Source organism: Pezoporus wallicus, unplaced genomic scaffold (assembly GCF_028554395.1).
Source record: "Pezoporus wallicus isolate ANWC-B61680 ecotype Strahan unplaced genomic scaffold, APGP_CSIRO_Pwel_v1 contig_11133, whole genome shotgun sequence".
Classification (NCBI taxonomy): Eukaryota; Metazoa; Chordata; class Aves; order Psittaciformes; family Psittacidae; genus Pezoporus; species Pezoporus wallicus.
In genome coordinates, this window is record NW_026636583.1 from 109,586 (window position 1) to 134,802 (window position 25,217).

The 25,217-nt window shown below is 52.6% G+C and overlaps 1 protein-coding gene across 1 annotated transcript in view; it reads right to left on the reverse strand.

Annotated features, from left to right (window-relative positions):
- Positions 1–1,888: 1,888 nt before the first annotated feature.
- The window catches only part of LOC130594731 (rho GTPase-activating protein 39-like), a 44,158-nt gene continuing 20,829 nt past the window's right edge, over positions 1,889–25,217 (reverse strand). The window contains exons 2-10 of the mRNA XM_057400829.1: positions 23,509–23,907; positions 15,857–17,162; positions 12,300–12,846; positions 11,703–11,792; positions 7,306–7,379; positions 5,734–5,933; positions 5,133–5,224; positions 4,420–4,589; positions 1,889–4,035 (exon numbers count right to left, since the gene is read on the reverse strand). Coding sequence (XP_057256812.1) covers positions 3,841–4,035; positions 4,420–4,589; positions 5,133–5,224; positions 5,734–5,933; positions 7,306–7,379; positions 11,703–11,792; positions 12,300–12,846; positions 15,857–17,162; positions 23,509–23,907 — 3,073 coding nt within the window. The 3' untranslated portion in view covers positions 1,889–3,840. The remainder of the gene's footprint in view (positions 4,036–4,419; positions 4,590–5,132; positions 5,225–5,733; positions 5,934–7,305; positions 7,380–11,702; positions 11,793–12,299; positions 12,847–15,856; positions 17,163–23,508; positions 23,908–25,217) is intronic.

Here is a 25,217-nt window from a genome sequence, read left to right on the forward strand (position 1 = left end):
CTCAGTGCTGACACAATCTCCCTTTATGGCACCAGCAAACACCGAGCACTTCAGGCAATGTGGGATGGCTTTGATGGTGGAGGCTGCATCTCCCCTGGGAAACACAGGTTCAAACCTTCATGGCCTGGGCAGAATCTTCAGCTGATGCCTCCTGCTTTGGAAGGAAAAGTCCAGCTCATGAACGACTCGATTCATCCCAAGTACTCAACTCCAGCAGGTTCCACTCACGCTCCAACTCACCCTGAACGCCTGGGCTTCCCCTGTCCCCTCTTCATGCCCGAGATGGTTCCCAGCTGCCTGCACCCACACCCAGCTCTCCCCACCATTAACCGTGGCTGACAAACACAGCAGGACAACAGGAGCTCCGAAAGCAGCAGCGCTCAGCAGCTACATCAGCCTTCTCCATCTTATCATGGTGGCTGTCCCGCAGACAGTCTGTGGGTGCGCTGGAGCCGAGCGCTGCTCTGCAGAGCCCCAGCTCAGTGCCACCTCCACCAGCCGGTTCTGCCGATTCCACCGGTGCTTTGCTGTGCCCACATCAAACCCGCCGTGGGGCAGCGTCAGGACAGGGGCCCTCCCGTCCCTGACTCCCTCGGGTGCTGCAGGGCTCCTGATGCAGTCCTGCCTGTTCCTCTGCTGTCCTCCCACAGGGCTGACTGAGCACAAAGCTCAATGCTTTAGGATTAGGCTAAAAACCTGCATGAAGATTAAAGTAAAACTGGCCTCCTACTCTCTGGATTTTTGGGGAGGTGGCACAAGCTCCAGGCACCTTTGTTTTTGAGGAGAAATGAAGCATCTGGTGGGCCAGGAGAAGGGAGACACCTCCCATCTACAAGGAGAGGAGACAGTGCAAGCTTCTCTATTGAGATGGGTGGCCTCATGGTCACCGCGTCCTGAAAAGCACCAGGCAGTTGCCAAAGCTGAGCACTAACTTCTTCCATCACAAGCTGAACCCACAAAAAGGTCCCACAAATCCATGTCTGACTCCCCAACAGCTACCCAACATCTGCAAGTGGAGCATGGACAGCAGGCCTGAGGGCACGGTGTCTACCAGCTGCATTCAGTAACTGGAAAAATTGCTTCTACCAGTTTTGCTTGCAGATTCCCAGGACACGATCACAGACACAGCAAGAGGCTCCTGCCAGGCTCTGTGAATTTTAGACTCAAAACAGGCCAGAAATTCAACATCACCAACCGGAACACCCAGCATCACAAGGGTGCTGGCCCTGTCGGGACACATTGCCCTTCTGCGACCACTGGCAAGTCTGGGGCAAGCTGCTTTGTCTCAAGTGCACCATCTCCAAGTACTGTCCTTTATCAGTTTCAACCTGTTCTCTTCCAAGTTCCATTGAGTGTCCCTTACCAGCTGCCTGAGAATTAAGAGCAAGCCAGCCTGCAGCTTGGTTTCCAAGCACTTACATCATGCTGATTCCCAAACGTTATTCATGAACACTGACAGGCAGGCTGAAATCAGCAGCTCTGGGTGGACGTGACCATGCTTCAGAAAGTCACACAGACAAGAGACAACCATGGAGATTGTATTTATTATTATAACAGAGGAGAGGCCGCTTTACTGACTCGTATTTACAAACCTGTTGGCAAAGAAAATAATATCCAGTGTCATTTATTAGCCTATTTTACAGCCCTGGCAAAAAGCATTCATTTATAATAGCAGCAAATGCCTATGGTTTGATTGACTGCTACAGCTAAGTGCAAGGAATAACATGGATCACTTACATGGTGGCTGGCTCCAGGCAAAGCCCGACAGAGGCACATGCATCTGCAGCCCAAAGAGGGCTGGTACCACAGGTCTGAGCCTGGTCAGAGATTCCAATGCCAGGACAGTGGCAGTGCCAGTAACCCCCTGCCTGCCCCTACCCATCTGGTAAAACAGCCCCACACCAGAAGTTGTTGAGTGCTTCAGGAGGCCAAACCAAGCTGGATGGCTTGGATGGGATGGGACAGGTGTGTGAAACAGATCTGGGCACGTATTTGGGGGCATGTCTGACAGAGCTAATCTAGACATGGAAGCAAGATTCCCTGACCCACAGAAGCACCTGGTACAAGGAGAGGAACCACGACCCTTGTTCAGTTGGGTACAAACTTAACTCAAACTGTGGAGTTCATCCAAGCAAACACATGCCCTGGAAACCCTGTTCACACCCAGCGGGAGATCCAAGCTGCCCAGCAGGCTGGGGGCACTCTGCATGTGGCACCGCATGCCCAAACTTTGGGTACAGATCCAGACATCAGCCTTAAACCTCATTGCTGGCAGGGCTCAGCTCTCAGCTGCAACCAGATGATCCCACTTGAAAGGGAGGGGGATGCAGAAATGCAAATACAACCTTGGATGAGACTGGCAGACCTGGCACTGCATGAGAAATCCCAACAAAGCAGCAGACCTGCCTCCAGCAGGGAAAACACTTCAAAGGAAGAGAAGGGTAACACAAGGATGCCACAGAATTGGAAATGGCTGCTTGCTAAGGAACATGCAACAGTAGCCAAAGGCTGCAGGGAAATCCAAGCGCTGCCTCTGGAGGACACCGTCCTTGCTGTGCCTTACTTCTGGTGGCACACAGAAAGCCACAGGGGTTCAGTAGCAGCAGTGAGAACGCCTGACACCACCCTTACACAGGCTCCACCACAGTTCAGACACTCAGATCTGCCTCTTCCTTTCCTTCCCCTTCACAACCCTTCTGTAACTCCCATGGGAATTTGGTGGGAAAAGCACAGGTGCCACAGTTGACTCCAGCCAGGATCAGCATTTCATGGGCACACAGCAATGCTGCTGCTCTGCCTGGAAGGGCACAGCTGAGCACAGGAGCACTTCTTACTGCTGCGGGCTTTCTTTAGACCTGGGCTGAACCAGGAGGATGGGCACAATTGGCATTTAGTCTCGGCAGAGCGGTCTGGGAAGGACATGGTACCAGGAAGGTGATGCCAGAGCCGTGGAAGCCACTCTTGAGCGAGGTTTTAGGTGCTCTTCAGGAAAGCTGGTGTCAGCTCATGCTGCCCATAGCAGAAAGGAGCTGCAAGGCTGCTGGGGTTACCCCTCCAGAGGATACGGCCCTTGTTAGGAGGTTGTTTATCTGTTTGCTGTCAGGAGCATGGCCTTCCCCTTGTCCCCAGCCCTCATGGCATGGGTGGGTGCTGGTTTAGCTCAGCATGGCCCACATGCTGCTGTGCAGCTCTGGAGCGGCCTGAAGGAGTAGGTTAGGTGGATGCTGTGTGGATCTGGCCTGCCAGGGCTTCCAGCTGTGAGATGTCTGCTCAAACGCCTCCTCTCCTCTGGGCTGCAATGTGCTTCCACTGACCAGGGCAGTCCAAGGAACCCCTCTGCCTCAGCGAACCCTCTGCACCTTCATATCCCTCTACCAACATCATCATGGGGTGAACCAGGCTCCATAGTAGTGGGATTATCCCCAATGAGGCAGCATCTCCCCCAGGACCAGCCCATGCCACAACACAGGAGTGATGTCTTCCTACCTGAAGCCAACTCTGCCTCCAGAAGGGAGATGGAGTCTCACTGCCCCAGCAGCAGTTTCTCATGGATCTCTCAGCATTTTCAATGAGCAACCAAGTCCTGTGGCTCCAAGAAGTCAGGCTGCCCCCCTCTGACACACACTGGAAGGCCAGGAACCACTGAATCTAGCCTGGCACGTCCAAGGACTTCCTGGTGCTGAACAGTCCTTGTCCTCGAGGTCATATGCTGGGAGATGCTCAGGGGCTAACCCAGGGTTTCACAACAGCAAAGACAATGAAGAAACCTAAGTGGAGGGGAGAAGACTTCAGGCACCCAGCGACTCCCCAGAGCAATGTGTGGGACCCCAGGGCAGCGGCTCAAACCAGCCCTTTGATGAAGCTCGTGTCCAAGTGCACTATGAGCATGCGAAGAAAGGACATTTCCTTGCGCGTGTTCTCAAAGATGACACGAGGGTCGTCAGACTGGCAGCGCAGGCAGTTGGGGGCCATCACCATGGCCAGGTTATTCACATCCATCTTTGTCCTGCCCACATTTGATGGCTGAGCAAAGATCTGCAGGGAAGAAGACAACATTCACCTGGAGCACTGGAAAACAGCAAGAAACTCCAAATACGTGGGCTAAGAAGAGGTGCAAGGAAGAGGAGAAATGTGGCCTGCCTGAAGGACAATGCCCCACAGCCACACTTTCATAGGGGAAGACTATGCTCCAACACAGCCGACAGCATGGGAGCCTTAGCAGACAGGGAACATCTTGCAGATGTCAACCTTTGGGGTCAAGCCCACGCTTTACAAGATCAGGAACACAGTTTATTGCTCCCATAAAGGACAAGGCCAGCAGACCCCCCCCTCAATCCCACCTTAAATACAGGTGGTCCTAAAACCCTGCCAGTGGCCCACCACAGCTGTCCCACTAACCGTGCCCCATGTGCTGCCTACCTGCAGGAAGTGTATGAGGTAACACAGCACCAGTCTGTTGAGCTCTGGCAAAAGCTGCACCACGGCCACGGCAGCATCGGGGTTCTCGTAGTTGCTGATACACTCTTTGTAGAACTGCTGGGGGATGACGGGCTCCTCCAGCTCCCGATACCAGAGCTTGAGAAGAGAGGCTGGACAGAAAGAAGGAGCATGAGAACAGCTCTGATCACCTCCCCACCACCTTCAGGGGTAAACTTGGCAGTGAGACTCAGTGCCTCAGGAAACAGAGGGCAGAGAAGGGATCTGCACTTGTGCTGTTTCACCTTATTTCAGTCATGGCTCTGAAATGCTCAGGCAGCCAAACTGGACAGATAGAGGGAAATACTGGCTCTTATCTACCTGCTCCTCCAGAAGTGGCTCTGGGGCCACCTAAAGGAGAGGAGAATGGGAGCTTGGAGTTAAAAGTGCTGCTTCTGAATGGCTCCCAGCCACTCTACACAATGCCCAGCTTGCACAGTCTCACTGCACCCAAACCAGAGGTTTCCCCAGTGTTTTTCCTATGGGCAGTATTTGGAAAGGCAGTGGAAATGCACAGAATGAAACCCAGTTGGTGAAGACAGCCTGTGTACACGTCCCCAAGCAGCAGCACATCTCTTGGGCTGCTCCTGCACCTTCCCCTCCACACTGTACCTCAGCTTAGGCTGCAGCAACCCATGCCTGCTGTGTTCCCATACCTGGGATGTTGGGGTCACTGAGACTGCTTGGGATTCTCCACTGATCCACCTGCAACTTCAATGCATTGACTTCATCTATGTCACCAGGTATCCTGCAAACAGAGACATAGCAAAGGTGCTTGAGAGTTTGGCTACTGAAAAGCTAACACAAACATTAAATAAAACAAAACAAAAAACCAAACCAAAGCCCAAACCCAGACCAGCATCCCCTGTGTTCACCATACAGATTCTTTGACTCCTCCTCTCTCTTGACTCATGTCTCGTGCATGACCAAGGCTGATGTGCTGCATTTGATGAACTGCTCTGCTGCTGTTCATCTTGATCAATCTGCTGTTGATGAAAGTTCAATGCCTTGCCTGCGTACATGCTGTCCTGAGTAATTCAAGTCAGGTCTATGCTGCCCTCTGTGCTAATGAATGCCACTGGGCTAAAGCTACTTTATGAGATCATTCTTGAGCCTGGGAAAGGTTGGGTTTTGTCTGATCCACTTCAGAGCGCTATTCTCAGGGAAAAGGAAGCAGTGGAGGTCAATTCTGACTTCTCAGCATCGAGGACTTACACGTGGGGGGCTCAAAAGTGACACCATGTCCCAAAAATTCACCTGAAGATCCCCTCGGTCTGTTCTCCTCCCAGGGCCAGGACCTGCTGCGATAGCTGGGTCTGCACCCAGGGCAGCTTGTTGCCCGGGTACATGTCCTGCTGCCGCAGCATGATTTCCTCCAGGGAGCTGCCGAAGAGCGATGGCGTCACGATGGCATTCCTGGCATGTGTTATCTCTTCCACAGTTGGCTTACGGAGGCCCTGAGGACACAGAATTGTTCAGTGCAGCACACAGAGAAACAGTGACCTGGGGACAGTGGCGGTGAGCAGTCAGGATGGAGGGATACCCATGCATGGGGACACAACAGTGGCCTCCTGATAGCACAGTTCTCACTCTTGAGCCTCCACCTCCTAAACTCAGGAGGGGTTTCAACTCATGAGGCCCAAGAGGAGCACAGAGAGACCCCTTTGGAGCTGGTTTTGCCCAAACCTGTTATGTTTTGCATGCTGGGGGGGCTGCTCCAGCTGCAGCTCTACCTGCTGGTGCAGCAAGAGGCAGAAGGATGGAGCCCAGCTTGTCCCCTGCCATGGTGAGGTCAGCACAGGGCATGTGTATGCCAGCCTGGTGCCAGGCAAGCACTCAGCCACAGGGCAGCTGAAAACCAGCCCTTTGGGGAAGGGAATTCCAGCTATGACCAACTCCAGGGAAAGCCTTGCTCTCAGAGACGCTAAAGCCCTCTGCAAAGTGGGCATGGGGACTTGCTGCTTCTGAAAGACACCACCGACGCTTGACAGAGGCTTTCAATCAATGCTGGCAGGGATCTGGGGGAACACGGAGCACTGTCATAGGGGCAATGGGCTACCCAGTGAGCCTATGGCCAAGCAGGAGGTGCAGTGGTGGGGAGAAAGCTCCCAGTGACCCCTAGCAGGGCAGCAGCTGCCGGGGCTGCAGTTGTGTGCAGTGCATGTCCGGACGTTCCCTGTCCTGCCCCTGCGGGGACGCCGGGAGCCCTCGTCCCTCCCGCGGTATTTCAGCTATTTGCTCGCTGTACACGGAGTCCAGGCAGGGCCCCACAGGGATGTGCAGAAATAAAAGACAACCGGATCTGGCCTGGAGACCTCGGACAGATGGGCTGAGGCCGCCTGCCGGCTTCCACAGCCCCGGGGCAGGACCTTGCAGGGGAAAGGGAGGCCAGGGACTTCCAGCTACAGCAGAGCTCAGAGGTTCCCTTCCACACCAGCCACCTCCAGTGCGTCACTTTCTGAACTGGGAATGAACAGCTCTGCAGTAAACCAGCTGCCAAGCTCTCAGCAGCAAAGGGAGACTTAATCCTTCGCTAGAAGCAACCAGATGACGGGCAGACCCTGCACAGACAGCTCCTCTTACCCTGCAGACAGGTTTGTCCTCCCCATCCCTAAGGCCAGCACACAGGCACTGCTGCCTGCCAGGAGGACGGTGGGACCTGGGCAGCACCTTCTCCTGCATGTTCATGTGGAGCTGAGCCCTGAGCGAGGCTCTCCTGCCCCCTCTATCTCCATTCCCCATCAGTGAATCAGCAGTGACCTCCCAGTGACAGGAGCTGAGGCAGTGCTCATGCAGCCCACGGGCCCTGGGGCCAGGGCAGCCGCTCACCTTTTTGCCTCCAGTGACAGCTACTTTCTGCAGTTTCCTGTAGCAGTATTTGGCGTAGGTGCTGATGGGCAGACCTGGCAGGAAGGAGAAATGAGTGGTCACACACAGCACCATGCACCCACCACTGGAGCCTTTCAGAGCGCACCAGCACAGCAGTTCACACGGGCACAAACAGCCAGCCCCTTCTGCACAGCCTGTTGTAGGGTCAGGGCACTGAGACTGCCGAAACCTCACACTGAGCACCCCAAAGCCTCCCGGCCCTGCAGCCCCATGGCAGGAAGTGTCAGTGCAAGCCAGTGCTTGGGCTTGGAGGTATTCCTTTCCTGAGCTCATAGCTCTGCACCTCCTACCCGCACTCCTGCAGATCTCCACCCCTCACACAGGCAGCCTGACCCTGTCCTGACTCAGTGCAAGATGCCCGTTCAGCATTCATAGCCTGAGCACACGTATGAGAGCGAGTCCTCGCTCCCGGCAGTGTGGCTGCAGTTACGTGGCTCACCGACACAGGTCTGGCTATTTCTGTATTGCCGGATCTCAGCCAAGGAGCAGGCAGAGCCAGCCCCCTGCCAGGAGAGATTTCAAAGTGCTTTAAACCCCAGTGGCTTTGATTCAAGAACTGCAGTGCTGGGCTAGTGAGAGAGGCGGCAGCAGCACCGTGAGTGAGATCAGGATGCAAGGAGAGGCACGGGAAGGTGACAGGATCTCTCATCTTCCCAAAGCCCTTCCTCACTCTCCTGCCCGCAACCTCCTCCAACCCAACCTCGTACCGTGAGGCTGTGTGATGCAAGTTAAATCAGACACCTCGGTGCTTGGGAACTTCACCACCAAAGCTGCAGCCCTCCGCAAGAACGGCTGCTCTGGTTGTTGTGCTTGCTTCAGCGAACTGAGGGAGAGCAGAGCCAGGCTTCACAGAGCTAATCCCCCCGTGACAGAAAGAGCAATGTTTGCACTGACAGAGCACTGATTGCTGGGAGAGTTTTTCCAAACCCGTTGGCCTTTTGTTCCTTTTCAAGTCAAACCCAAATTGCTTGCTGAAAGCACTGAACAGATCTGCCCTATTTGATTCCCTGCCAGGCTCAAAGCTTGCAGCGGAGTTCAAAATACTTGTGGCTTTTAAAATCTACATTCTGGTCATATGCTGTGTATTTCAGCTGAGCCCTGCACACACCCTGCAGCTTAGGTAAGCTGGTCAGGAGCTTGGAGTTGCCCAAATCCTCTCAATGCCATGGGAGGAGAAGCTCTTCCCAGAGCAGAACAATTCACAAAGGTGAGAGATGCACTTTTCCCCTTCTCCTCTCAGCCAGCACACAAACCACAACCCTTGGCTCCCCACAACGAAACAAGCACCCCCTGCCTCAATCAATCTGCTTGGCAAATGGATGGAGCCTCTCCGTAACGCCGGAGCAATGCTGGAGAAGCTACAAAAGCATCCCGCCCTCCTGCAGGCAATGGGATGCAAAGTCAGTTTAAAGAATTTCTTTCTCTTGGGAATATCTAAAGCAAATGTTCTCTGTATGCAAAAATCCTGCTAATCCCAGGCATGGCTTATACTGGAAATATCTAAGGATTAAAGAAAACAAAACCAATGAGAGCTGCTTTGTGATGCTTCATATCCCAGGTTACAGCTCCTGCTGTTAAAACACATGGACACCCCGAGGCAACGTGTCACCTGCTTCACAAAGGAGGGAATGGGGAAAGCCTGGGCTGTGTCTCTGCATCACAACAATTACACAGGAGGCAGCACATTCAGGGCTTACAATAGGAAATGCTCTTTTCTCACTGTAATTAGACCATGAAACCTGTAATCACATGAGGAGTTTAACCGGGTTTGCGAAGGAACTGGTTGCCTGCACGGCTGATGTGTGGGCAGCAGCCAGACACGGCTGCTTGAAGCCTGTTTTGTGCTTTCCCAGGAAGCTCCCTGATCCTGGGAAAAGCCTAAATCCTACATCCTGCTCCCAATGACAACTGAACTCCCACCATGGACCCAGAAGGGAGCTGACTGCATTCCACGCAAATAAACTGAGAACTCCATTTGCCCCATGAGCAAGGCACTGGCCACAGTGGGCACACAACAAACGGCTCCTGCAGAGGCTCACACCTTACACATGCATCATGCAGCCTCCCCGTTACACAGCAGAGTGCTCCTGGCTCCCAGGGCATGGTGTAGCTTGAGGTGGGTGAAGGAGACACAGGAGGTAAGTGTTGAGCTGCAGAGAAACATGAAGGAAATGAGCAGAGTTTAGCTTTAGCCTCTGCTCTTCCAGACCAGCGACTTCCCTCGACTGCTTTCACAGTGCTCAGTGAGACCTGCTCCTGGCATCCAGCTCATCCCACAAGGTCAGTTCTCCTAACAAGGGGCCAGGTACTGGCTCTGCTCCCCAGCTCACAGTTCTAGGGCTCGAAAGGGCTAATACTGAAGGCAACTGCACTGCTCAGAGCAGATGATGAATCTGTGCAATCCAAGTTGAGCTGTTATTTCCTGTGGTACCACAGTAGCCCCAGGAGCTCGGGAACAGCCCACACAGTGAAAAAGAGTTTGCAAAGGAAAATATTTTTCCATGTGCTGGCCTAGAAGCACATGCAAAGAGCTTCTTAAAGAACCTCTCCTTTCATAACAAGCTAAAATCCAGGCCGGGCACACGCAGGAACACACCTTCTGGAAGAGACTCGAATGCTCCTGCCAAAAATGCTTTAAAAATGCAGCAAACAGTGTGGATTGAGGAGCTGGCCATGGGACACCTACTTTAGCACAGCAGAAGCTGCTGTCTCAGTATAACTCCTACCTACTGCGGCCTCTCACAGACCTGAGCGCGGCACAGTCAGAGCAGGCTTCAGCCTAGGACCTGTCTTGCTGTGCTCTTCAGCACAGGGGTAGGTGCCTCCAGGACAGCTCAGCTGGGTGTCACTCTCCTGGCTTACGTCTGCCCAGGCACCCCCATTTTACTGCAGTGTTTTTGCCCCCTCTTCCTCACACCATCAGTGCATCCTTCTGCATCCCAGCAATGCTGCTCCATCACCGTTCGCCTACGTGGGAAAAGCTTTCCTTTATCAGCCCAAATGGCTGTACAAGTCAGCAGCCTACATCTGCCACCAGGATAAGAAACAGATACAGGATGTCTGAAAAGTGAGTATTCCCCTAGGAATATCTGCTAACAGCAGGTGGGAGATACCCTGAGGCAGGGCTGCACCTGGACCATTAACCATCAGCTGAGAGACCTCCCTTCTTTCATTTGTCCCATCTCTTCCTGAACATGTTTATGCTCCCAGCCTGCACAACACCCTGCTTTGCCAACTCCTAATGACTTCCTTTTGTGCTTCAGGACAGAGCAGTCTCAAGCCTGCTGCCCAACAATAAAACCAGGTGCTTTACAATCCTTCTGCTACGAGATGTTTTCTTCCCCTTGCTTTCCCCACGTGACCTGTGATTTCTTGCAGCTCACTGTGCAATTTTAGCTCTCTGCTCTGAATCCCACCAAACACAGAGAAGTGATGGACAACTTAGTGCACAGGCTGCAACTGAGGGGCCTCTATAGCCACTTCCCAGCCTGCAGTGGCCTCGAGGGAGCAGTGACACAGGGAAGCCAGTGTAGGACAGTGTGGCTCTGGTGCCCACTGCTGGCTTCAGGTAGGGCTCAGCAATGCGGGAAGCTGGACTCCAGCTCTCCCAGATTAAAACCCCAAGGCCACATGATACAAACTCTGCTGCCTGATAGGAATTCCCAGGGTTGGCTCAAGTTTCCTGAAAGCAGTATTAGAAAAAGAACATGGAATGGACTTTGTCTAGCAAGACTTTAGCCAGACAAATGATTATCCTGCAGTTAGAACCTGAGGATGGAAGAGTAAGTGAACTCTTGTTCATTCAGCAGAGCTGCTATTGCAAGCCCTGGACTGCAGAGTACAGTGAGGTTGGACAAGGGGAAGCCAATACCAGGGAGAGAAAAAGGCAGCGCTCATTGCCAGATGTCAGGGTCCTCCCTGAGGGCCCTCAGGTTTGGTGGTGGTTTACAACATCCATTAATACAATTGAGACATTCTTTTCACCATGGTGGCTGGTATGGCTTTTAGCACTGGAATGTGCTATAGGAAACTCTGTGGCATTACACAGACCAGTTGAATCACAGCCCCAGCTCTGCAACCAAATTAAAACCCCTTTGTCACACAGCGGTGAGTGAAAGCAGTCACACTGTACTCATCCCATGTGCTGCCACCCACACGGCTGATCCATGCTCAAAGCTCTCACACCAGCCACCTGCAGCAGCTTCCTGAATCTAAGTCACTGAATCATTTAAACCACTTAAAGAAAAGGTCGATTCTCAGTGGAGCTCAGCATCCCCGCCTGTCAGAGCTCAGTGCAGTCTCCCTCTCAGCTCCCTGCATGCTGTGCCTCCCTTTACCTTCATCCTCAGTGTTTTGTTTCCTCTTTTTCCTGGATTTTGAGTTCTTCTTGTTTTTCAGATCCGCAAGCTCCTTGATGCGTTGGGCAACTGAAAAATCAAAAGGTTCTGGATTAAAAATGTGGAATAATAAAATACCAAAGCCTGAACTGCCCCCAGACACTGTAGCCTGCTTAACTCCAGCAGGAGGAGGTCTGCTCAGGGAAAGATCCTGTACCACAGCCAGCTCCAAACACATCAAAGGGGCCCAGAACATCACTCAACTTCTCTGAATGGCCAAATAGTTGAGAAGGAGCTCCAAGCAGCAAGGTTATATCTAACTAAACTGACTGCCTGAATACCTGTTCATACTGTTTGTAATGGCTCCCTTAAAACTTCCTGTACTAACATTCACAGACACCAGTGAAAACCACAGGGAAAAGAGCTGGTAGCAGCTTCATCCCACCCAGGAAGGGTGAACTCACCCAAAACATGGTCCTCTCACCGATGGACACCACAGCACTGGCTGGTGTATTTAAAAACCAGACAAGCCTGAGCAAGTGGCACAACCCACCAGAATGCTGCTGGGGACAGAGTGCGTTTGCACAAGGCACTTACTGTTTTCATCACTGTCAAGGTGGCGATAAATGTAACCTTCCAGATAAGACTGAAATTTGGGTGATGGGGAGAAAAAGGCCAGACTGATGGCCATCAGTTCCCAGCCCCACGCCAGACTTCGGTAGCACGTGTTATCTGTTGTCTGCCGGATGAGTTGGATGTAGAGCTCATCCCGTAAGCCCTGCATGCTCCAGCACTTGGTGACCGTGACCAAGGCCACGTGATTCCGGTCCATGCGAGTCTGACGGTCTCCCATGTAGCTCTGCACCAGTTTGAACATCTCGCACGCCTCTTTTTTGATGGTGCGGTTGCTGGTGATGAGCATTGGCTTTTTGATAGAGCCACCGTTCCAGGACAGCATGTTGGAGATGGAGATCCTTCGGCGGAAGATGCCCTGCGTGTGCATGTTGAGGTTCTTAGAAGCCCAGTCTGCCATGCTGCTCTGAGAGATGGGCTTCCGGAGGGTGTTGTAAGGGAAGTGGTACCCGCCACAGCCACCAGGCTGGCTGCTGCTCTCCTGCTTGGGGTCCAACTCTATTGTACCGGCCTGCAATGGAGAAGACAGATGTTAAAAGCAGCTTAGACAACTCCTTACCCTGCTAGGAAAATTATCCCATGGCTGGTTCCTGCCTTTAGTATCTTTCCAACTTCTATCAAAAATAAGAAGAAAGACAAAACCATGGCTAGTAACCATCACGAGCTGCTGAGCTTTGGGCAGCCTGTGCCTCTGCTTTAAGGCACTGTAAAGATGTATCTCAATTCCAACAGGACCTTCCTAATGGAAATACTGGCCAGACACACAAACAGGACAAAAGCAGCTTAGAGAGGCACAACAGTGCATGGGCACAGCTATTTTGACAGCCAGGCTTTCACCCAGGTAGGATAAATCATGTTTGAGTTGGTGAAGCAAAGGAGACGAGGTATCTGCATCAGTCAACTCTGCAATCAGTGGATCCCACTGTACTGGCTCTCATGAACCCTACAGACACACCACAACCTCCTCCCAAACTGGCCCTGGGCTCCCTACCATGTTTTCTATCCAAAACAGGCATAAACTTCCCCCAAATTAAGTTAGAATCGTTTCCAAGCACTGGATTGTGTTTTCTTCTCAGAGCACTAGAACAGCTGCGGCCCATCCACAGCCTGCAGTGATCAAACTCATCTGCTCCAGGGACAAGTCCACTGATCACAAGCTGACAGAGATAAGCAGCAGAGATAACAACTTTCCTTCCTCCCAGACTCTGTGGGCAGCTCCTCCATGCAACCCTTGCCCAGCCTCATCCCCAGTGCTGGCTATGGATAACTGCATAATTAGAGCTTTGGTAGTACTGATCCCCAAAAATGATGTCTAATAACTACTTGTGAGAATAAGACACTGATTTTGCCCATGAAGAATTCTCTGTTTCAGATGGAAGTGGCAGCCTGGGACACATATTGAGCTCAAACACCCAAGAAGTTGGTTTTAGGAAACAGACTTTTTGGTTAGACTTGAAATTACCACATATAGCAACTAAAGGCTTAACAGCCCACACTCTGCTCTGTGAACTGCGGGATGACCTCCAGCAAGTAAGAAAAAGCCAAACAAGATAATCTTGAGGTTTGGGGGTTTTAAAGGAAGACAAAGAAACATAAACCCTGTAAACTTTGGGTTTGCAGTGGAAAAAGTGAAATAAAATATGTATTTCCCTTCCTTGCAGATCCCCTTTAACTTGTGTGCCACGCTCTATTCAGGTCCTGGCCTACAGTCACCCCCAAAATACACACCAGTTCTTAAAGATGATTGCTTGTTTAGAGCGAGTCACTGTTTTCTCAGTAAGGAGGAATTGCTGAACTCAGGACAGAGGCTCATGCAGTGCAACGCTTCCCTATCTTACCCCAACATGTACCTACATGTGGATGACGGGATTAGCACACATCACACTCCACCTCCTATTGCTAGCCTGAGGCACAATCATTTCTCCTGCTTTTCCACTTTGTTTTGGTTTTCCATCCCATGAGTTACCCCTCTACCTCCTTACCCCTCTGAATGCACCTAACACAACTGACTAAAGATCCCTCCCAGCAATTCTCTGCCATCTCCATCCTTGGTCTCCTTCAATACACCTTCCAGGCCCAGGACTGGTTTTCCTCCTACTACCCTAATCGCCTGTTCAGCATGTTAGACACTTCTGAGGATCCACCTCCTCATCCTCTCTAGAGGTTCAACAGCCTCTTGGTTCTCTCTTCTTCTCTCTCTAGAGTTTATCTCTCAAATCTCATTCACACAACTACCCAGCTATTACCTTTGTGCTGAGAGGACACATCCACCTCTGCTCAGCCTGTCCTAGAACTTCTGCCTACCCTCCTCAGTAATGAATTTCCTTGTCTCCCAATTCTCCTCTCCATCACAGTCCAGCACAGGCCATTGCTGGTGACTCAAGCCACACACTGCCATTTTGAGCTGAAACAGCGATTCTCTGCAACCTTCTCTCCTCCTTACTTGGACTCTTACGTCTCAGAGTATTTCTGTAAATAGAGAGTTTATTTATTGACGTGTTGCCTTTACCGCAACATCCATCTCCTTACATCTTCCACTGTGTTCTCTCCCTCTCCAACATACCACATATGAATTATTCTTCATTTTTCCCAGCCTATCCCCAATCCCCCATCTCCTGTGCTTAATCAAGACATCAAGTCTCAGCTCTCCATGTCAATGCAGTGAAGTGTAACATACCCTGAAGACTGAATAGCAGTCTTCCAACAAGTGTAAAGGGGCTGCAAAATGAAACTGCTGAACTGTTAACTGTAACACATGAGTGGTGTAAACGCAGACTGACCCTGTGCCTCAGAAATGGGAAATGCGGGAGCATGGCATCAGCTTTTAAAAGGGTTTCAGGTGAGAGCAAGGTGCTATCAGGAACCACAATAAAGAGGAGAATGCACACACATAAATCTGGTACAGCAGGGAGGTGGCAGCCTGGCTTTTAAAGCTATACCTCACAGGTCTACTGGAGCAATGTGAAATGCTCAAGGAGCTTTGCCAAGTTTCTTCATGAAAGGTCATGTAGTGGCAAACAGGAGAAAAGAGAGAACAAAGGGATAAAATAAAAAGCCACATTTCATGCTGGAGGTTTGTTATCAAAGAGATGCAGTGACCCAGGCTGCAGGGTGAATATAGTTCAGCAGGAGTGAAATAACTGGAAGAGGCAGCAAACAGAAAAAGGGCAAAACCTTCACAGGATATAAAATCACCTATGCAGAACCTATATCTGAGCTAAGGAAGCAGGAGGGTCCTTCAAATCCAAATAGGAGAAAAGATGGCAAACTACGTTTTGCAAAAGTGCTGTGTTATAACCAAATCCTCTTGTGCAGGCAGGCTGAGGGGCCTTAAAATAGCTATTCCCAACAACAAGATGCTAGAGTCAGTGCCACTGGTTTTCTGATTCCACTCAATGCTCAGGAACAATCAGCAGGGAGAAGAGAATATGAGGAACTCTTAGGAGAGAGCCAGGTTCTCAGCTCTGCATCACAACAGCCCAACAAAGCATGACATGAACCCGGTGTGGACGGGGAGGTACCTGGGAGGAGTGACGTGTAGCATCTGACGAAGCCAAACTCGTCTGGCTGGTCACGTTCTTTTCTAAGGAATCTATTTTCTCAAAAGTCCTCTTCTGCCTCACTGTGTCCTGCGGAGACACATCGCTGGGAAAGCTGCCCCTGCTCTCCAGGCCCTGTCTATACAGAGACCTGTTACTGGCCGAGATGTCATCTCTTGAGCTCCGGCTGATGCATTTCTTCAAGTGGTCAGACTGGAACCTGACTTTGCTGCTCTCTGCTGGGATACCACTCTCCAGGCTTTCAGCATCGAGACTCGCCTTGCTTCCCCTGCAGGCTGCTGACCTGCCCACCACAGCACGCATCTCAGCAATCAGCTTATCGTTCAAAGCAGTCAGCTCGCTGCTGCTGCCCACAGAGCCAGGTCTTCCCTGACCCGTCCCTTGCCTCCTTCCTTTCCTTTTTCTCAAGCTTGGGGAAGGGCCAGTTGAATAACCAGAGTCCTGATGGCTTATCCCAGTTGGGTACTCTTGAGTTTGCAGGCTGCTCTGCCGACTATGGTGGGCTTCCATGTTCTTGAGGACGTTGGCTTCCAAGATCCTCCAAGACTGCTTGAAGCTGTCTTTTGAAGTAAGCTGACCTGGCAATTTAGTAGAGGCATCAGTTGTTGCAGCAGAAGAATGGGAGAGTTTGGAAGACTGGTCAACATTGACCATGTGTTTTATATATTCTCTGCCAGCTGGGCTGTATTCAGTGGCAGAGGGATTTCTTGCGTGCTTCTTTGCAGCTTGCTGCTGTTGCATACTTGGATGCTGTAATAATTTGGTTGGCTGCAGCTGCTTTTTTAAGCTATTGCTTGGCGACCTTGGTGGAGACATCCCACTCATACTGACACTTTCAGTGTCCATATCTACTGGTGGCTCATCATAAATTGGAGACTCTAAAGATGGCTCATCATATATAGGTGCAGGGGAGGCATACTTGGGGGATACAGGCTGAGGGGTTCCTGTCTGGCTCCTTGGAGGTGTTTGAGAAGTTGGACCATTCATCAGCACGAGGCAAAACCCACCGTTCTCTGTCTTTTTGATCTGCATAGACTGCTTCGTTTCTCCTGCAGGCACTTGCTTTGTGGGTCCAGGGCTCGGGCATGTGGATTGAGGCTGAGCATATATGGCTGGCTTCGGAAGAGATTTTTGACTGCCGGCCTCTGAAGCACCCTGCAGCTGAAGGGAACTGTTTGAAGAGCTCTGTATCTGCCTCAGACTGTTCACTTTGACCAACATGGCTGCTTTTGTGCCAGGCAGAGGCTGCCAGTGGGTAGGAGTCTCCCTAAAGGAAGAAAGATACAAATACAGGGAATTATGTTAACTGAGTTATTCTCTCATCTACCCAAATCCCACATTGCTAAGTCTCAAGTGCCTGGAGATTCCCCAAGCAGTTATACTGGCTCCTCATTGTTTCTTCCTGGAGATCCCCCTTCCTGAAACAGAAACATCCTTGTTACACACATGATAAACTTCTGAGTCATGAACAGCAGAACAACGAGATGAAACAAGTTCATTGTACTATAACCTGTCTGCTATCAGCAGCACTGAGATAGGAAACAACCTACGCCATCCAAGGCTCATTAGCTAGCACAGCACCCAGAACAACGAGCTGAAGACCAGCAAAGCTGTTCTGAACTACTCAAGCAGGGAGCTGGAAAATAATCCCAAGTGTCTGCCTTCAGACTGTCAACGTATGGTGACAACCCTTCTACACCACGCTACTCTTTTGATCTAAGTTTCCTTTTATTTGGCAGAAAACCCCATGATGTCTATGGGAGATGTACAGCGCATGTGTTACACTCCCACACAACCCAGCGAGCTTCCATGTAGAGCATCCTCCCAGCCTGGCCCAGATGCCCTCAGTCCAATTCCTTTGGCCAAACCTTCTGTCCCTGCTGAGCTCTCATGGCTGTGAAATCTGCTGCCAGGCTATACCCAGCCTGTATTTGTGAGCTCTGAGGAAAAGGGAATGGAAAGGCTGCTAAACCAGCCTGAACTTCCCAGGTCTTCAAAAGACGGTCCCCTTGAGCCTTGGCCCATTTTGGGCCCTCCCTCCATGCATCCGCTACCAGCCTTCCTTGAGTACAACCTGAGAGTGTGCTGTGTATGCCCCGAGATGTTCCTCTAACACCTTCACAGCCATTTTGCTCTATTTGAACCTTAATGCTTGCTCCCTATCCCACACCACTGACCTGTCCTGCATGGCCTGTGTGCTGGCAGGCAGACCAACCTCCACTGCATGCCCAGAGCTGCCTCTTGGTGATCCTGCCCCTTCCGTATGCCTTCCCTGCCAAGCCCTAAGCTATCCAGACATCCCAACCCTCTTGCACTCTGCTCCTGTTCTCCAGAGACCTTCCACATGCTGGGTCCCAGTCCCTCCCTTCAGCTCGGCTTCCTTGGGGCTCCTATGCCTGTCCTCTGTGCCTCTCCCAGTGGCAGGGTGCTCTCCCCATACCCCAACCCAATGGAACATATCTGCTCCAGAGCAGCAGTCCAACATCACTGCTGATGCCCTATTCCACCCGTTTCTCCCTTGCACCCATAACCTGCCCCACATCCTCTGCTCTACATCCAATATCCCATGTCTGCTCCCAACCACTCCAATCCTAGGGGGTGATGTGTCCCTTCCCCATTCACCACTTAACCACACCTTTGGGAAACCATGTTCTCCAGTGGCAGTGTGTCACTGTGAATCCCACCTTGGCACAGTGGCACTGGGAGAGGCACAGGTGAGGCTGGTGCTGGCTCCCAGCCATGGTCCAAAGGCCACCACCACCCTTTGGCCTCGCACTGCTCCACCACTGCCTCTGCAGGGCCCGGCTCCTTCCCCAGGACAGACACTTAAGTCAACCTCGTGCAACTACCCAGGTGACCAGATAGGGTCTGAGGAAGGGTCACCACCCTGTGCTCCCCATCCTGGGGTCCCCCTTGCCCTAGGGACCTTCCCCAGCATCTCCTGCTAAGGCACAAAAGGTTTTATTCCTCCATCAACCTTCCCTAGGGGCCTTCCTTACACTAGTACATCCCTCCTGCATGCAGCCAAGCCCCAATCCCCAGTGCAAGTGCCACTGAAGACCTGGTTGTTCCTCGGAGAGCTCCTGGACTAACAGGAAGAACCAGAGCAGCAACATTGGGTAGGCTCTTAAATGAGCATCTCTGACAGCCCTCTGCTTGGCTGAGCCAGCAGCTCATTTTGTGGCAGGGAAGTGAGACTGGCAAAGAGCCACATCAATGACGAGCAGGACAGAGCCACTCAAGGGCTCCCCATTTGGGCAGGCCAAGGGTGATTGTATGGGAGTGATCTTAACTCAGCGATACAGCCAGAGCAGCACTGAATCTGGTACCTCCCTGGGGCCCCCCGATGCCCACTGTGTGCCCACAGGCACTCCTACTTCAAGGAGAGGGTATTACACCTGTGTGTTTTACATTCACAGCTTTACCCAGGCATGTTTCTCATGCCATGGTAATATCCTTGCATGGCTCTGCCAAAATATCCAGGAGGGTCTCACAGGGCCGGAGGAGGACGGGGAGCTGTGCCACTGAGAGAAGAGGGAGCCAAGCTCCAGCCTGACCACAGCCACCACAATCCCCCTGACCAGGAGCTCAGTAAGTGAATACGATGGAGAAATGAGCCCTCTAAACGTGTGCCTATCAGTCTCATCTCGGACACAACACACCATCCCCAGCCTCCTTGGCTGCTGGAGATGAGAGGAAAGAGGCACCACTGCAGAGAAGGTAAGGCTCCACAGCCACATCTGGATACATCTTCTCTCAACACCATCCCCAGGCTCCCCAAAAGACCAAGCAGAGGAGAGCAGGGACTTTCTGAGTTTGCAGCATGAAAAAGGGTTCAGCCTCGTCCTTCTGAGCAGTGAAAACCTGAACGAAAAGCAAAGCGAGTGGTGGAGAAACGTCCCAACGCAGCCTCTTGGTCATGTTCTTCAGCCATCAGCAGCAGAGACTCCACAGAGTCCCCCAAGATGTTCCTTCGAGGAATGCTTTCAAGTAGCTCCAATATAAACACGGCAACCCGGCGCTGGCTTTCCCTGCCCGCACCCAGCTCCAGCAGGCCCAGTGCATCCGGCAGCTCTTCCCAGGCTTCAGAGCCCTATTGTTTGCTCTTCCCTCCCAGAAGGCTGGAGAAAAGGACCTGCACCTCAGCTCTGCCCTTTCCAGCAGTGGTTTTCCTGGTGCTTTGACAGATGTGAATGAACAGGGATGTTTATCCCAGCAGCACTGCTGCTTCCTCCAGTGCCCATGCTGGAGGCAGGGATGGAGAGCCCATGGAGGTGACCCACCCAAACCCAGGTCTGCACAGTGCCAAGGAGAGCTCTTTGGACACTTGCAAAGCACCTTGTGTGTTTGTGCACCCTGCCCCAAGGTCCGGGGCATAAGCAGGAAACAAGCCTGCAGTAGGAATCCTGATTGTATTTTTTGCCTATATTGGTGTTATTTGCAGTGGGCCTCAAGAGACATGAGACTGTTACAAGGCAAACCAGACTCGGAAGGAGCAAGAGGTATCCTCATTGCCACCTTCATGGGCTTCACTTCCTAGGAGAGCTGGATTTGTCTCTGGAGGACTTTGAGATGCGTTGTTATAGCAAGGGGAACCCTGGCAAGACCACTCTGAAACAAGCTCTGGGAGACTCATGGGAAGAGGAGGAACAGGGCTGGACTGCACGGACAGCAGGGCTGGGGACAGCAGAGCCCACTCATGGCCCTGACCGGTGCCATGCCCAACTGCTGCAGCCCAGCACACAGGCTCTGTTCCCATCAGGACTGTCCTCTTCAGGCCTTGATCCTCCATGGAAAGCACAGTGCCCAGCCCCTTCTCACCCATGAGGCCTGAGGAGCTCCAGCAAATCCCAGCATGGCTGCAGCAGCTCACAAGACACTTCCAAAATGCTACCAGCTGCTTTCAGCCCCAGGCCTGTCTCCTGATCCCCAAGGGAACACATCCACCTTTTGCAGAGCTTTCCAGCATGTGAAAGGCGCACTTGGCCCCCATCTTCTGTGGAGAGAGTCCATCTTCCTTCGCACTTGGATCCCAAGCATCTGGGATGGATTTGGGGCTGTAAGGCAAGTGCTGACCACTGTCCTTCCTCTGGCAAGGGAGGAGCAGAGCCAGCACTGGGGTGGGTAGCCCCGGGAAGCACAGCCAAAACCCAACACAGGACCAAGAGCACATGGATCAGCAGAAGATCCTCCCCAGGAGGCTCCAGGGTCACAGCAGCATCTCTCACTTCCCTGGATGGGGTTGACCTCCCTGTGCCATGTGGGGAAGCCAAAGGCCAATGTCCAGGGAAGGCAGAAAGGCAGCAGTGAATAGTAGGGCAGTGAGGGAGAGGATGGCATCAGCGCCCAGACCAAGGTAATGGGCAGCAAGGAGCAGTGGTTCAGTGCTCAGAGTCCAGGGAGTGCCTCTGCTCTGCTTGAGGCCATTGAGAGCTGCACACAAGAGAGTTTGGGAACAGGGAGATGTGGCTGTGGGCGCAGCAGACTGAGCAGTGCTGATAGAAGGCACGAGAGAGAAAGGGGGGGGAAGTCTGCTAAAAGTAAAAAAAAAAACCCTACTCAACCACAAAGTATTACTGAAAGAGGGACAAAATCCCTCCCCCCAGCTCTCTGTGGCATGTGCTTGCAGGAGGCCCCTCTTGGGGACCACGCTGGTCTCTTCTGGCCTCTCCATCTATCACGGGATGACAAACACGGAGAGAAGAAAAACAAATCTTTTGTGCTGCCCTTAGATACAAAAGTGAAACTGTCTTGGGCTCAGGTACCTATAGAGATGTCAAGTGCTACCAACAGCACTCAACGTATTCGCCTGGTGTTTATACAGCTGCATCCCTGACAAGGGAAGGAAGAGGATACACTTATGTTTGCCTTTAGAGAGCAACGCAGACAGAGCTGACAGGCTGGATGTGCTTTTGCTGTTCCTAGATTAGACATCCCAGCAAGGGCATTAGATCCCACCTGGGAACACTTGCTTTGGGCTTAGCTCTTTGCTCTCCATTTTATGAGCTAGCAAAAGGCAAGAAATCTCTCCCAGGTGTCAGACTTGGGCAGGGAAATCGCTCTGCATGCCAGAACTGGACATGCAACCCCTGCTCACAAACAGCAGTGACAACACATGATGGATGTGCAAGGAAACAGTGCTCAGTCTCCTGCTTCCAAGAAAGCAGCTTCCACAGGCAAATAACATCAGCTTACCAGCGTGAGGACCTGGAAGAGCCTCACACGTCCAAGCAGCCTATGAGCTCCCATGTGATCTGCCACTCACACCTGTACCCAATATCCCTAGTCAGAAGTATGCTGGACCCCATGAACCTCAGGATATTTTATGCCCTGTGCAAGCAAGGCTCTTGCACTCACTCCTCTGGAAACACGTAGTTCACTGGTGTCTTTTGGGACTGGAGGGAACTGGAGCTCCTGGGGTTCAACTTAAGGCATTTCTCACTGTGTGTGTTTTCTCCTGGCAGGGATCATTCTCTGGATGGGTCTGAAGCTCAGAGGAGCTGCTTTTGGGGCAGAGACACTGGAAGCATCACAGACACCAGTACAGCCCTGACTCTGGTGCACTTGATGTGCATCACCAGCGTCTCCCAGTCATACAGATCTGAAGTGAATGCAGGAGCATCTCACAGGGGGAAGCAGACAGGTAATAAACCTCAGTTTAGGGTGCATATATTTTCCAGAATTGCCACTGTAATGGCTTTATCATCTTGGCTTTTTATTTCTCTCCTCGCACAGAGAGGCAGCTTTGATTCAGAAACCAAGCTGTCAGAGCAGCCTGGCTTGCTGCATTGCCCAGAAGAGGGGACAAGGAGCAGCGGCATGGATGACAGGAGTGCCAGGCTCTGCTCTAGTCTTTGCATGAGTCACTTCTCAGCGTGACTCAACTCTGCTGCTGTTGGTACTACTTTCTCCAAGGCAGGATGATGCCCAGACAGGAGGATGGCAGGGCAGCCCTGTGTACTGCTCCATATGGAGGGGCCATCCCCACAGACTGGGGAGAAGATGCTTTTGTGCAGCTGAAGTTGGCAAGGTTTCAACACAAAAATAATTTGTCAGAGTGGTCTGAGTGTAAGAAAATCTCTTTGCCAAACAAAATATCACCCCGTTACCATTCTTTCATTTCAGGCTTGATGGGACCAAAGGAGTGTGCCCAGGAGCTCTGTCCCTGCTGCCCCATCTCCTGCCCTGGCTGAAGCTGCAAGCACATGCAAGCAGCAGAGTGAGTGGGGAGGGAAAGAGCTGGAGCAGCTGGGCTCACCAACACCCTGCAGCAGCCTAGCCCCTTGCACAGCAGCTCAGCCACCCCAGCAAACCCTGTCACTCCTTCTGTCTAGCACAAAGGGCTCTGGAGCAATGACTGACGTGTGTTTTCATGGTGTCTCGCGCACACAAGGCCTGCCTCAGACGGGCACACTCAAGCAGTGCTGCAGTGTGAGAGTGGATGGCTGTACCCCTGGAAGAGGAGGGCACACGGTGGTGATCACTGGCAGCACTTGGCCCCAGCTCTGCACCCTCTTGGGGCAGCACAGCTTCCCAGCCCATCCACCAGGCAGCGGAGCCAGCCTGACACCTGAAGCCACCCAGCAGACAGAGAAGGCCAAAGCTCTCCCTACCTGCCAGGGTCTTTCCTCCTCTCTGCGGCACAGTCCCCCTTGCTCTTCTCCATCTCCTGCAGGAGGGCCATTTGGACAGGGGTGCTCCTGCCGTCGCTGCCGGTGCTGCTGCGGTGCTGCCGGCCCCGGCAGTCCTGCTGGGAGCTGCGCTTCATGGCCTGGAGCTGCGCCAAGGGCACGATGTCACAGCCCTGGGGCCGGTGCCACACCGTCTGCCGTGTGATGGCATTGTAGTAGTAGAAGCGGTTGTTGTTCTGGTCAAAGAGCTCCCACCACTGCTTCTGGTCGGACTGGCGCACCTTGAGGTTGGGAGGGGGCTCCCAGCCGCACTCACCGGTGGTCAGGTTGACATACATCCGCTCCTGCGAGCGGGGCTCGATGATCTCCACCCAGTCCGAGCTGCAGGGACACGAGAGCCACGTTAGTCTGCACCCGAGGCAAACTGCTCCTTTGGGAGCTCTACAGAGCTGCTGCCTCTGGGCCAGGCAGCTGTGCTGCAGATCAAAGCACTGCTCAGGGCCATTCAGCAGTCTAAGGAGCTCAGGAGAAGACAAGGGGAAGGGCTTGAGAGGGGGTTGAACCAAGGAACCAAATCAGCAGCTCCCTGGCACAGAGAAGAAGTCACCCTCCCGCCCCAGCGTCAGCTCACACCACTCACCAGCCCGGGACAAGTGGCATGGGGCGGGAGAGCATCGTCTGCTGATGCTCTGATAACTCACATCAAGGTCTGGCGCGATCGCAGGAGCGCCGGCGCCTGGCAAGATGCGCAGGGGAACTCGCTCTCGAGAGCAGGGAGGATCTGCAAAGCAGGATCTGCTCCTCTGGGGAGCTGCACCCTGTTGTTAATGTCACCCCAAACCTCTGCCCACCCGACTGACGCACACAGTCTGCCCATGCGGGTGCCTGCCTGCAGGACTCACGTGCTGCGGGGCTGGAGGGAACCTTTGGGTCACCTGGTCCCTGCTCAAAGATAGCACTTGCTGGACCAAAAGATAAATGCAGGGACTGACTGATGGATGACACCACTGCCATTAAAAGCTCTTCCCATCCTCCCTTAGCTGATGGGACAGAGCCCTCAGTGAGGCCACATGCATAGGATGTGGCTACCTTGCAACCCACGCCTGCCTGGTGTGCCTTGGAGGCTTACCCTGGCATAACCTCCAGCTGCTCCCTGGAGAGGGCATGGCAGCAGGAGCCATTCCCATAGGAGCAGCAGCAGAAGGGAACTCCCATTGCATCCCTCACACCCTCCACTGCCAGCCTGTGGTTCCTCAGAGGCGTCTGGGGTGATGATGGCAGCACTGCAGTGTCCAAGACAGCAGCCTGGGCTCTGGGCACTCAGCCCTGCTGGCACACTGGTGGGAGAGGAGGTGTTTGCTGGCAGGGCAGCACAGCCTCGGCTCTGCCCCAGCTTTCTGGGAAGGTCAGTGTGTCCTCTCCAACCAAGCAAGTCTGGGAAGGGGTTTAATTGCACATCACACCTCCCCACTAGGAAAACCACGGATGAACTCGATCCTGAACAGTCTGGCATGCACCCCTAAGAAGTAGGCTGCTCCTTGAGCCTTTGAAGATGCAAAATTGATAGGTACAACGTCACTTCAACCCAAAATAAACCTGAACTGCCTGAAAAGGTGCAATTATCCCCACCACCACATCTACCACTTGACGCTGACCTCCACGCAGTCTCACAGAGGCTGATGTTCAGGCTA